At 38.9% G+C, this 14,731-nt stretch overlaps 1 protein-coding gene across 4 annotated transcripts in view; it reads right to left on the bottom strand.

The window, feature by feature from the left end:
- Positions 1-2,728: 2,728 nt before the first annotated feature.
- Positions 2,729-14,731, bottom strand: part of LOC140205987 (cytosolic phospholipase A2-like) — a 190,187-nt gene continuing 178,184 nt past the window's right edge. For all 4 annotated transcript variants that reach the window (XM_072273964.1, XM_072273962.1, XM_072273963.1 and 1 more), the window contains 2 exons: positions 9,597-9,754; positions 2,729-7,383 (listed from right to left, as the gene is read on the bottom strand). In XM_072273964.1, the coding sequence (XP_072130065.1) occupies positions 7,216-7,383; positions 9,597-9,754 (326 nt within the window). In that variant the 3' untranslated portion in view covers positions 2,729-7,215. The remainder of the gene's footprint in view (positions 7,384-9,596; positions 9,755-14,731) is intronic.

Below are 14,731 nucleotides of genomic sequence, written 5' to 3'. Positions count from 1 at the left end.
AAGGGCCTGTAATGTGCTGTACTATTCTATGTTCTATGTTCTATGGAGCTTAGAAAAATAGAGGGCTATGGGCAACCTTAGGTAATTTCTAAAGTAAGTACATGTTCGGCACAGCATTGTGGGCTGAAGGGCCTGTATTGTGCTGTAGTTTTTCTCTGCTTCTGTGACATTTCCATGTTTTCTTTTATAATGGGGGCAGGGCAGTGGTACGGTAGAAAGATTAAAATGTCAAAATCAGTATTAAAATGCAATCTTCTTTGAATCAAGTTGATCTGGATTATTCTAATCATTTTTGTCTTCTCCAATATCTTTATCCTTGACCTTCATTCAATGCAACAGGTCTAGGTACCAAAGTAACACCCTTCCCCCCTCACCTCCGCTGAGTTAACATTCTTTCAACTTAATTAATATTGTCCTCAGAAATGTGAGTGCCTGAAGAAATGGAGAGCCTAGTTGGATTTTAAAGATACATTCATTAAATGAAGTCCTCTCTGAGGAGCCCAGACCCGAGCATCAACTAGGGTGATACTCACGAACATCTTTTACACTACATTACACCATTAACACACAGCAGTCAGTCACGTCCAGAAAGACCTCTTAGCCAGTAAAAGCATTGTACAGGAGGAATCCCTTGCAGGTGGGTCCACAGGATTATTAAGCCATCACTCATTCACCTTAATCAGTTACCCATTTGGTGCACAAGACAATCACACATACACATTATTTTCCTCTAAAAGCTCCTGATTTCTATGTAGCATCCAGCTTTGGGTTATAAATCTTCTGTCCATGATAAACAGAATGTACTTGGGTGGTACAGTAAAACTTCTATAGTCTGAGGTGGTCTGTAGCAGATATTAAATCAACACAAGGATTAAAACTACTTAAACTCATCCCCACCAATATTATCTTTATTTTGCAATTACACACTAGTCTATTTAGTCTACGCCAGCTGATCAGGGAACAATCCCATTAGTCGCACTCTCCCTTTTTATTTCCTTGCACTTAAGCAATTTATTCTTCCTTGCACATAATCCTCAGCTCCTTTTTTGATGCTTTCTGACAATTAAGCAATGTCAAAGGATAAACGATATAGCTGATTGACCTGTCAGCACACTCAGAGTAGTGCCTGTGGTCTGACTGCTGCCCAAGCTCCATTTTTACGAAGATCACAAAGTCAGCTCTCCAAAGTAAAGGACATTTTAAAATCAACCCATTTTGAATGAGAAATTAGACCTGTCACATAATTCTATTGAAAGCATTTTATCTGAGCAAAGATGATGTACTTTGTTAAAATTTAGTTTCTGGATTTTATAGAAAGACACCAGGGATCGTTATGAAACTTCTCTTGACTGACTATCCAGATATGTGCAGAAGTTGGATGGAAGCACTGGTACTTTACAAGGTGGAATTTTTCCAAGGTCTTCCTCAGTTATCCCTTAACACCCTACCCTGTGGTAGCTTCATGTGTCCATTGCAGCATTGGATGAAATGATCAATGCTCAGTCCACAGGAAGACAAAGTCTAGTCTTCACTCTCAGTACCAATGCTAAACAGGATAGACCTGGAACACATCTAGCTGCTCAAAAATGGTGAATATCCACGAGGTACCATTGGCTATAGCAGAAATGTACACCACCCCAGTCATTAACCTTATGGCTTGAGACATCACTCAGTTTACTGCTACTAGTAAGGCAGGGGAACAATTCTGCTAATGCCCATCTAATTTCACCCATCATCCACCTGCTTTTGCTCTACATCCATTCCCCATCCTTTCGTATTGGCTTCTTTCTTTCCAGTACTGAAAAAAGGTCTTGACCTGACACTGTTTTCTCTCCCTTCGCTGATGCTGCCTGATTCACTTAGTTCCTCCAGTGGATTTTTTTTTGTGTGGCATTGTTTTGATTTCCTTTGTTAATTGGGACCTAGAGATTGTGAGATAGAACATGTATCCCTATAGATATTGTTGGGACAGGATCTTCTCTGCTTCTCCCCACCCCCCCACACTTAAAGCTCTCAATATTTCTTGTGGCACATGTGATCTCTGTGTTGACGATTCTAGTCAGAAACCACTACTGGCTGGATCCACTCATTCCAGAGAGGAGTGTCTGTGCTGATTGAGTATTTTTCAGCCTGTCTAAATACCTGCTACAGCAATCTACAGCCAGCCATAGACATTCCCTGCTTCAGCGTGCATGATCTTGCTCTAGAGTGTGTGGTGCTCTGCACGTCCACTTGGCTTGTGATACCCGTACACGCATCATTGTTTGAACCAGCATTGCTCAAATGTATATTACCACAACTGAGAAAAGGTGCCATTCCCAGACTGTCATTGGAGCAGGTGTGAAATTGCACATGCATGTGTGCCAAATGGAAGTATTTAGTTAGATGAATTTCTGAAGCTCAATTTATGACCTGTAAATGGTCAGAATTTATTTTCAGTTTCAGATAAGCCTATTTTCAATCTAATTTCTAGGCTAGTATGGCAAGTGGGGCATAACTATGCAATGGAGGGGAGTTGGAAGTGCCTTACCTTTGGATGTAGTAATAAATCTCATGCCCATATATATCACATGGCAGGACAGAAGCTCTCTTCATCAAAGAGCCTTAGAAGAAAGCCAGAAAGTGATAACTGGAATAATGTTTTAGTGTACACAGTCAGTACTGAGTAATGGACAGGAGAATTAATCAGTGGTTCCAAAAAAAATAAACAGGCAAGATTTATTTTGAAGAAATTAGGTTTAATTTTATGGTCAAATAACAATTCACATGTATAAAAATGACATTGAGTCCAATGACAGGACATTAATTCAAAACAATCATAATTTAATGACAACCACTACTCAATCAATTTTTATTTATATAAGTTGTACATTTTGACTTAATTTTAATGGAATTTTTTTAAAGTTCAGTGGAACACAGTTTATTCAGTTAGAAAAACTGCCTTAAACACCTTTAACAACTCACAGTAAGAAATCAGGAAATCATTATATTTTTGTTGCCAACATTAGTGACCGAGTGAACTCTTCTACTCTGTCTATAATAGACCATGTGCTGAAACTGCTTTCCTCTCCCTCACCTTCAAGGTGGATAATGTGAAATACATTTCCAACTTCTATATTGAGAAGGCCAATATGTCAAGAACACATCATAACAACAGATGCAGTGGAGGCAGAGGAACTGAGAAAAAGAATAGCATTCTTGCATGAGTGTCAGTAGGTTTATAAAAGATATCAGCATACAGTCTGTCACTAGAGATGGAGGCAGAGAGATTGAGAAATGGAAGAGAGAAGTGTCAGAGATGGACCAAGTAAATTTGAAGGCAGGGTGGAAGTTGGAGGCAAAGTTGAGGAAATTGAAGAGCTCTGCATGGGTGCAGGAAGTAGCACCAATAATGTATTTGCAGATTGGAAACAGTTGGGAAACATTACCACTATAGGCTTGGAACATGGACCGTTCCCCATAGCCAACAAAAAAGTAGCCTTAGCAGAGGCCGATGCAGATGCCATTAACTATACCTTGCATTTGTGGAAAGTGGGAGGAGCAGAAAGAAAAAATTGTTTAGGGTGAGGACCAGTTCTGCTAGACAGAGGAGAGTGGTGGTGTTAGAATAACAAGGCAAGTTGTAAGTAAAGCTTAGGGTGGAGATGTGACCAGTAATGAGTGCATACCAACAAAAATAGTGTTTCAATAAACTACAACATGCAAACTAGTCTATAGTATACTATCAAATCATTTGAAACTTCCATAAAATTTGTTCCAAAGTAGAAATTAAAATTAGCACATGGCATTAATTACTTAATTAAATAATTCCACATGAATGTGTTTTTTTAAAAAAAAGTTAAATATAAAGAATTTCCATAGCAACACCATTTAGAATAAGTACAAGAAACTACAACATACTGTAATTTTTGTATTTAGGTAGTCACACTTGTTAAAACTTAATACATCATTTAACTAAAATAACTTTCCAGCCACATTAAGCACAGTATTTTGAATTATCAAATAATGGGATAAAATTAAATAAGTTTCGCAATAAATCTCATATCAATATATTTATAATCTCTGTTGCATCATCTTCTCAAGTTACTGATAGATGCTGTGCTAATCAGTAATGTTATGACAAATTTTCTGCTTAAATACTGCCTTTTTGATTTTGCTCAGTACATCGACATCAGCGAAAGTTGGCATACCCTTAACTGGGCATGATAATGAAATAACAATCACAATTTTATGCATTTTCTAAAACAATCTGCTAGTGAGTAATCAAGAATAAGTCATTTAGTCATAAAGTTTGGGCAATTGCCTGAAGATATTCAGCTCGGGATACTGTGCAGTATATTGGACTACATTATGGCTCTGCAGTTCTTGGGGATTATGAATATCACACGTAAATATTGGACATTACCATATAGAGTGCTGGGTGGCAATCTCAAGCAGGCATGCCTATGTTTTTGATGACAGGTGGTATGTTTTGGCAGGTAGCAAGGATGAAAATCTCCATGAACAGGAAGTGGTACAGTAAGCCTAAATATTTTCCTTTTGTCAACAAACTAAACTTAATAACACATTACTTTTGAGATACTTGTATACAAAGTAGATTGGTTTATGTGTTATGATAATTCTATTCTAAAGGATATAGTGTAAGAATTAGATGGAAATTTAAAGCACTTCAATACAGTGCATCAAATCCTTATAAATTTCCACTACCGAAACTCAAGGAGCTGTATCACTGAATCCAAAACTTGTAAAGAACAACTGTACTTTATAAAATTTAGCTTATTAAGATTATTTGTAAAATTATGAAATGATAGAATGTAAATGTTACAGAATGACTTTTCCTGGTAAGCAGTCCTCAAGACTTAAATTATTTGGATGAAATATATCTTCAAGGTACATTTTCTGTTCATCAGCATGGGACAATGTGACTCTTCCTGCATTGAGATAAGTACAGCACACCACATCCAAGGATATACAGAAGAATAAAATGGCTAAATTTCCAATTAATATCCTAATACATTTTACAGAACAATGCCCCAAGAGGGTAAAAAATGTGCTGCATCCATTTTGAGATGTCCTTCAATTCCCTTAGGTAGGCATGGATAGGATACATCTTATGCAAATGCAAGAGTAGCTCTCCAAAATAATTCCTTGTATTTCATCCACAGTAATATGAGACAATATGGAATGAGACTAATGTTAATGATAGAGATATAGTGGAATGTATTTTCATTACATCACACATTCTGTAGCGATATCCAATGATTTCCACTTCCCTACTCTTACTTCTCCAGTCCTGCATATCATCAAATGTTTATTCAGTTTTGTTTTAAAGCTCCCAACCAAATTTCCTTCCACTCTGCCTTCAGTCTGTGCATTCCTAATTGGACTCTCCATGTAAAGGATATTTCTTTGTGTTATCTCTGGTTCATTTTCCAAACATGTCAGATCTGTGTCCTCTAGCTGTTGAATTTCCTGCCATCAAAATCTATTTCTGCTTTTCCCCTCTATCCACACAGGTTACAACTCCTCCAAATCTATAGCAAGTAATTTGCTGGATAAACAGTCTTTTGGAGTTCCTTTAAAACAGGTGTTCTCAACTGACCCCTCGGTTAATGGTAGGGGTCCATGGCATGAAAAATGTTCGGAATCTCTGCTATAGAATGATTCTTTCTGCAGTCTCTTGTGTCTACATCAAATTTATTTTTCTTTTATCACAACATCTCATGTAGATCAATTTCCTCCCCATGCTCTTAAAAACTCTACAAGAGAACTTGCCCAGAACTGAACACTATATTCTAACCATCGTCTAATAAGTGCTTTGTTAAGGATATACATTACTGTGACATGTCTTTCACTTAGGCAACAAAGGTCGAATAACTTTAAGAAGAAGCGACCTTCTACAATTGTTTAAGGATCCTTTAAGGGCCAGTCATAAAGTTAAGCTACTGCCTCAAAAAAAAATGTTTTCTGGAGACAGGATAAACTTCTAGCTTGATCTTCCTGATCTTTCACTCTCCTACCAAGGATCTAAATTCTTCTACAGTATGTCCACTTTTGAACAGACACATGCCAGCTAATTACTGACATACAGAGACATCTAAAATCACTAAATCATTGTCAACTATGTGGGTAGATGGAAATTTCACCAAGAAACAATAAAGTATCACTCTGTCCTTAGAAATTGTACTTAACTGCATTAGCTAGCTGTTTAGTTTTGTGGACAGAAATTTGGCTAAAAAAATTCCTTCTGAGATCTTGGTGGTTAATATCTTTGAGCAGCAGGACCATGTATTGCATTTGAGGAACACCATATTTTACTCAATCTCAATGGGCTGAAATGCATGAAACACCTGGTCAAGGCAAGTTGTAGAAAGAAAGGAAAACTACTTCAGATTTGAACCATTGGGCGTGATGTTCCCTGACCGCTGACAATCTGAGGAAGAGAAAAATAAAAGCAGGGAAGTAGTATTAAATAAATAGGCTCACATTTCGTTGTAACCACAGATTATTAGAAAGTCGGATAATTGCAACATTTTGCAAAATTAAGTACAATCTCCAATACTTTGACAGAAGAATTCTGTCATCAGTTTACATTAGAAGACCTCTATGAAAAGGGGTTTACATGCAAATTCTAAAAGGAAATCCAAGATAGAGTTCTTTTCCAAGGCTGGTAAGTGATTGGACAACTTGGTTCAACAATGTAAAATGGAATATCAAGACACTCACAGCATTGCACAGAAACAAAATGAAATGTTCTGGATCCATGTTGATCCAGCCAGATACTGTTTGGATATTAAAGGGGACCATTGCCACTTAAATGACGGAAGCAGAAATACAGATCAATTTCAGTGTTTCAATACTGGGTAGATAAAACACCTTGCTGTATTCATCATATTTTCTTCTCTGATCAATTCTAATCTGTGTTACTGGATAGCCCAGGGTTCAAAGAAATGGATTAAAATGAATGACTTCTAATCATTTAGTAAAAATCTTCAGTTTTTGAGGTGGATCCTCATTCTGTGGCCAAACATCAACAACATTGCTCCCTTTTAAAACAAGATCTCTTTGTTTTGTTTTTATTTTGTTTTGCCTAATGCTGTAGGAGGATTACAGAAAGACCTTAATGCACTTCAAGGCACAACATGGTTGGCATCCTGAAGATGAGATTTGACTGCAGGTGTTTGTTCAGTCCTGCCTTACAGATAACTGTAACTTCTACTTCTGTTGTTCGTCTGTAGCATGTCGCTTCCGCCTGGCCTGGAGCCCATCAAAACTAAGTGACTTTTTCAGTCTTCTGTATTCCACATCGCTGAGAGACACGGAACAGCGAGATGGGTTCTGTTGTCTGTACTTGATACTCTCGATTATGGTATCCTTAATCAACTATTCAAATAAAAGGAAAAGCAGTTTAGTCTGTTAGCAGTTCGCAGACAAAGCAAGACTGACTAGCTATTGAAATTCAATGTATCCAATCAAATTAGCATTCAGAAGTCCAGTTCTTTGATTAGACAGTAAAATGGGTATTTTCCAATATATTAAGGGTACAAATTGATATTCTTTTAATACATCATACTCAAGAATTCAATGTATGTGGAGGAACAGTAGATAACATTTAATTGGGAACTAAAAGGACAGAAAGCATTCTGAAGTTCCTCATTGAGCAGTAAATGAAGATGGACACCAGCCAGGTTGTAGATTTTTAGGTTGAATGAACTTACGGTTCAAAAAAAAAAAATCAGTTGATGAAAGAATGTACAAATTGATTTTGAAAGAAGGAAATAAAAGGATAAAACCAGGAGGATGCAAAGTGAAAGAAAAAGCTTAACTAGGAGTAGCAACAGGAATTCTGCAGATGCTGGAAATTCAAGCAACACACATCAAAGTTGCTGGTAAACGCAGCAGGCCAGGCAGCATCTATTGGAAGAGTTTCAGTCGACGTTTCAGGCCGAGACCCTTCGTCAGGACAACTTTGATGTGTGTTGCTTAACTAGGAGTAGACCAGTTTTATGCAGTGATGGCATAGAAGAGATCTTACAACAGCAAGGTGAAAAAGGCACTTTGATTTGAGGAGGGTTCCTGAAGCAGAGACATCGTGTTAGTGAGTGTAAAGAAGTGTGGAAGGCAATGGAACAATGCAAAGATTTGGATAATTTAACAGTAAGAACACAAGGAGCTGCAAATTTTCAAGGATTGGAACCATGTAGATCAAAAAGAGAGACATTTGAAAATCAAGCTTTGATTCACTTCGTTGCGACACAACTAAGAGTAGTGATAAGAGAGCAATGGGCACTTCAAAGGAGATGAAAAGGTGGGATTTCAGTATCAAAATGAATAGAGAAATGAATGACGTTGAGTCTGTCTAGCAAAGGTTTTAAGTTGAGGTGACATTCAGGGAAATTAGTGAAGCCAAGAGGAAAAGCAAAGAGAATCTCTGAAATCTAAGGAGGATGAGAAGAAATAAAATTCACTATTATTTGGATTTAGACAAAGAAAGCTGAAATCCAGGGTTAAAATTAATTGTATGTTTAATTCAGATTTAGCATATGCGGACTTTATTCAATTAGATTAGAAGTTTCGCAACTTAAGCAGACCTCTGCTGGAGATGATCCAATTCAGCAGCCATGCTGGTATCATTTATATTAAGGCTGCTCTACATGCCAAGATAGAACCACTCTTTGACTGATAGATACAAAAGAATATTTAAAGCAGTTACTTCATTCTTGATGTATTTGTAGATTTCCAGCTTTCCAAGATCAGGATCAGGCCGTGCTTCTGCAGCTGAATATGATTCAGTATCTAACTTTTTACGCAGAGAGTGGTGAGTGAGTGGAATGGGCTGCCAGCGACGGTGGAGGAGGCGGATACGATAGGGTTTTTTTAAGAGACTCCTGAATAGGTACATGGAGCTCAGAAAAATAGAGGGCTATGGGTAAGCCTAGGTAGTTCTAAGGTAAGGATATGTTCGGCACAGCTGTAGGTTTTCTATGTTTCTATATTATTAGATTCCTGCCCCCCATCAACACTTGATATAAATTTTCACCAACATATCCTGTTCAATATTGCTCCCATGATGATGATATGTAGGGTCTGCAAAAGAGCTGATTATTTCTTATGAACAATCATCATTCTGATACTTTAACTGTTCTTTTTGGTCTCTCCACAGAAACTCACTGTCTTGCTAAATACACAGCATTTTTTTAATCCAGATTTTCAGCATCTACAATACTTTGATTTGGGATCTAATTATCTTGTACATTCACATGTAAATTCATCTATGAATTCAATTAATTTAACCTATGTATAGATTATTGAGTATTTTCTCTAACCTACATTCCTGTCAGGACTGGCATTAATGATTCCACCTATGCGCCCATTGAAAGATCACAAAAATTTTAATTATGAAATCCTACAAAACACCAGAGGAACAAATTGAGATTTATAAAATTCATTCAAAAAACCCAACATCTTTTATTGCTGGTTATAAAAAACTTCGTAAAATCTAAAGTATAAAAAGATGCTTCAGAAATTGAAATCACATATACAAGCAGTGACTTCAAATATTAGCAATTAAAGCCAATGTATAATTTCAAGTATACCTCGATATTGTTGAGTGTGTTGAATTCCATTAGGTCATGGAGCTGTGTAAATGCCTTATTAGTATATTGGAAGTTGAAAGTAGAATATGGTGTGTCAGCATCATCGAAGATGTCAAAGTCTGCATCCTCCATTTCCTTCTCACTCTCGCGTTTAACACCTTCATAAAAGACAGCATTTGTGTCAGTACAGAAATCAGTGTTCGTACTTCCTTTCTGTAATCCTTTTTAAACTTTCCTATTTTGTGGAAAAGTGCTAGTTAACATCTAATAACACTCTCAAGTCAACAAACAAGCAGGTAGCTGATCCACTTAATGTGAAATATTTTAGAAACATAGAAAACGTACGGCACAATACAGGCCCTTCGGCCCACAAAGTTGTGCCGAATATGTCCCTACCTTAGAAGTTACTAGGTTTACCTATAGCCCTCTATTTTTCTAAGCTCCATGCACCTATCCAAAAATCTCTTAAAAGACCCTATTGTATCCGCCTCCACCACCGTTGCCGGCAGCCCATTCCATGCACTCACCACTCTCTGCATAAAAAACTTACCCGACATCTCCTCTGTATCTACTCCCAAGCACCTTAAACCTGTGTCCTCTTGTGGCAGCCATTTCAGCCCTGGGAAAAAGCCTCTGACTATCCACATGATCAATGCCTCTCACCATCTTAAACACCTCTATCAGGTCACCTCTCATCCTCTGTCACTCCAAGGAGAAAAGGCCAAGTTCACTCAACCTATTTTCATAAGGCATGCTCCCCAGTCCAGGCAACATCCTTGTAAATCTCCTCTGCACCCTTTCTATGGTTTCCACATCCTTCCTGTAGTGAGGTGACCAGAACTGAGCACAGTACTCCAAGTGGGGTCTGACTAGGGTCCTATATAGCTGCAACATTAACTCTCGGCTCCTAAACTCAATTCCACGATTAATTAAGGCCAATACACCGTATGCCTTCTTAACAACAGAGTCAACCTGCGCAGATGCTTTGAGCGTCCTATGGACTCGGACCCCAAGATCCCTCTGATCCTCCACACTGCCAAGAGTCTTACCATTAATACTATATTCTGTCATCATATTTGACCTGCCAAAATGAACCACTTCATGCTTATCTGGGTTGAACTCCATCTACCACTTCTCAGCCCAGTTTTGCATCCTATCAATGTCCTGCTGTAACCTCTGACAGCCCTCTACACTATCCACAACACCCCCAACCTTTGTATCATCAGCAGACTTACTAACCCATCCCTCCACTGCTTCATCCAGGTCATTTATAAAAAATCACGAAGAGTAAGGGTCCCAGAACAGATCCCTGAGGCACACCACTGGTCACTGACCTCCATGCAGAATATGATCTGTCTACAGTCAGTCTTTGCCTTCTGTGGACAAGCCAGTTCCGGATCCACAAAGCAATGTCCCCTTGGATCCCATGCCTCTTTACTTTCTCAATAAGCCTTGCATGGGGTACCTTATCAAATGCCTTGCTGAAATCCATATACACTACATCTACTGCTCTACCTTCATCAATGTGTTTAGTCACATCCTCAAAAAATTAAATCAGGCTCGTAAGTCACAACCTGCCCTTGAAAAAGCCATGCTGACTATTCCTAATCATATTGTACCCCTCCAAATGTTCATAAATCCTGCTTCTCAGGATCTTCTCCATCAACTTACCAACCACTGAGGTAAGACTCACTGGTCTATAATTTCCTGGGCTATCTCTACTCCATTTCTTGAATAAGGGAACAATATCCGCAACCCTCCAATCCTCCAGAACCTCTCCTGTCCCCATTGATGATGCAAAGATCATCGCCAGAGGCTCAGCAATCTCCTCTCTCGCCTCTTACAGTAGCCAGGGGTACATTACATCCAGTCCTGGCAACTTATCCAACCTGATGCTTTCCAGAAGCTCCAGCACATCCTCTTTCTTAATATATACATGCACAAGCTTTTCAGTCCACTGCAAGTCATCACTACAATCACTAAGATCCTTTTCCATAGTGAATACTAAAGTATTCATTAAGTACCTCTGCTATTTCCTCTGGTTCCATACACACTTTCCCACCATCACACTTGATAGGTCCTATTCTTTCACGTCTTGTCCTCTTGCTCTTCACATACTTGTAGAATGCCTTGGGGTTTTCCTTAATCCTACCTGCCAAGGCCTTCTCATGGCCCCTTCTGGCTCTCCTAATTTCCTCCTTAAGTTCCTTCCTGTTAGTCTTATATTCCTCTAGATCTCTAACGTTACCTAGCTCTCGAATCTTTCGTAAGCTTTTCTTTTCTTCTTGACTAGATTTACTACAGCCTTTGTACACCACGGTTCCTGTACCCCACCATAACTTCCCTGTCTCATTGGAACATACCTATGTAGAACTCCACACAAATATACCCTGAACATTTGCCACATTTCTCCCGTACTTTTCCCTGAGAATATCTGTTCTCAATTTAAGCTTCCAAGTTCCTGCCTGATAGCCTCATAATTTCCCCTTCTCCAATTAAACGCTTTTCTAACTTGTCTGTTCCTATCTCTCTCCAATGCTATTGTAAAGGAGATAGAATTATGATCACTTTCTTCAAAATGCTCTCCCACTGAGAGAACTGACACCTGACCAGATCCATTTCCCAATACCAAATCAAGTACAGTCTCTCCTCTTGTAGGCTTATCTACATATTATGTCTTCCTGAACACACCTAACAAACTCCACCCCATCTAAACCCCTTGCTCTAGGGAGATGCCAATCTATATTTGGGAAATTAAAATCTCCCATCATGACAACTCTGTTATTATTACACTTCTCCAGGATCTGTTTCCCTATCTGCTCCTCAATATCCCTGTTACTATTGGGTGGCCTATAAGAGACACCCAGTAGAGTTATTGACCCCTTCCTGTTCCTAACCTCCACCCACAGAGACTCCGTAGATAATCCCTCCGTGAACGTCCACCTTTTCTGCAGCCATGACACTATCTCTGATCAACAGTGCCACACCCCCGCCTCTTTTGCCTCCCTCCCTGTCCTTTCTGAAACATCTAAAACCCGGCACCTGTAGTAACCACATCATATCTCCAAGTACTGATCCACGCTCCAAGCTCATCTGTTTTGTTCACAATTCTCCTTGCGTTAAAATAGACACATCTCAAACCATCGGTCTGAGCGTGTCCCTTCTCTATCACCCGCTTATCCTCTGTCACACACTGTCTCCAAGCTTTCTCTATTTGTGAGCCAACCGCCTCTTCCCCAGTCTCTTTAGTTCGGTTCCCACCCCCCCAACAATTTTAGTTTAAACTCTCCCCAGTAGGCTTAGCAACCCTCCCCGCCAGGATATTGGTCCCCCTGGGATTCGAGAGCAATCCATCCTTTTTGTACAGGTCACACCTGCCCCAAAAGAGGTCCCAATGATCTAGAAATCTGAATCCCTGCCCCCTGCTCCAATCCCTTAGCCACACATTTATCCTCCACATCATTCTATTCCTATACTCACTGTCACGTGGCACAGGCAGTAATCCTGAGATTATGGCTTTATTTATTTTCTGCTTTATTTTTGACTTTCTTTTAATTATAGTCAGATACCAATCATTGCCTCACCTGAAGAAGCTATCACAGCTAAAACCAATTTACTATTTGCCAGAAATGCACACAAATGCAAATTTCAACAGATAACTGGGTGTTGACAAGCATATGGCACCTCACCTGCTATTTGCTTTTGTTAGTTTTTGCATGATGGGGAAGATTACAGCCTTCTTTCACTTGCTGTCAGTCTAGCTGAGAGCTGGTGCCTCAGCACAGAGAGGTAATTGAATCAGGGGTTTTCCAAGATCTCAGGATCTCAATAGACTGATCATCTGTATCTCTCACTAACCTCTCACATCTGTTTTTTTTAAAATGGCTTTCAAAATTCACAATCAAATCAAAGAGGTCAGAGCTTTGCTTAGGTGGATCTGGGGTCTCTGCTATGCCAAGCTTTAAGTTGCTTGGAATTCTGTTAAAAGGTACTCTCCTAAAATGAACTCTCCTCTAATCTTCCAAATTCTGAAGGGCTGAGCTGAACAATACCTGAAGCCAGTCCATCATCTTGCTCACATCACATTTTCTGCAGTTTTAGACCCCCTGCTTTGCCTTGCCATTAACTGGCCAAAATCTGCAACATAACTGAATTCTCCTCATTTTTATAAAAAATAAATTGACAACTATTACCTCTCTCCAACCACAAAATATAAAATTGAAAAACTTACTGCGCTCGTTCTTAGAGACAGAACCTGAGAATGGCCAGGAGCCCATCTATTCATTCCAAGAAGCTCTTACTGAAATTTTGAATTAAGAGCTTTTTTTTTTACTGTGTGCATGCTTCACTGTGGGGTTCTAGTTCTACAGAATATTTTAGATTCAACTCCATTCATATTTCTAACCAAGACCACATGACAATCATTGTAAATGTACATCAGAAATAGAGTCAGAGAGTCATCAGGAAGTACAGCACAGAAACAGGCCCTTCAGTCCATCTAGTCCATGCCAAACCATCTAAACTGCCTACTCCCAACAACCTGAACCAGCACCATAGCCCTCCATATTCCTACCATCCATGTACCCATCCTCTCTGCATCCACTCTTAAGCCTTTCAATACTTGAAATGTTTCAATGAGAAAGCCCCTCAGTCTTCTAAACTTCAGAGCCATCAAACGCACCTCATATGTTAATCCTTTGATTTCCAAAATCATTCTCATGAACCTCCTCTGGAATCTCTCCAATTCCAGTACATCTTTTTTTTAAGTTAAGGGGCTCATAATACTCCAAGTGCGGTTTGACCATTGCCCTATAAAGCCTCAACATTATTTTTATATTTTTAAAAATATTTATTTTATATTCTAGTCCTCTTAAGACGAATGCTAAACATTGCATTTACCTTCCTTAGCAATGACTCACTTGCAAGTTAAACTTTAGTGAATCTTGCATAAGGGCTCTCAAGTCCTTTTGCTTTTTGAATTTTCTCCCCATTTAGAAAATAGTCTATGCCTTTAGTCTTTCTACCAAAGTGCATGACTCTACATTTCCCTGCACTATATTCTATCTGCATCTTCTTTGCCCATTCTCCCACTTTGTCCAACTCCTTCTGCAGACATCTTGCTTCTTTCAACACTA

This window comes from Mobula birostris, chromosome 12, assembly GCF_030028105.1.
Source record: "Mobula birostris isolate sMobBir1 chromosome 12, sMobBir1.hap1, whole genome shotgun sequence".
Taxonomy (NCBI): Eukaryota; Metazoa; Chordata; class Chondrichthyes; order Myliobatiformes; family Myliobatidae; genus Mobula; species Mobula birostris.
The sequence above is the reverse complement of the archived record's forward strand: the minus strand, read 5'-3'. Positions and strand labels throughout refer to the sequence as shown.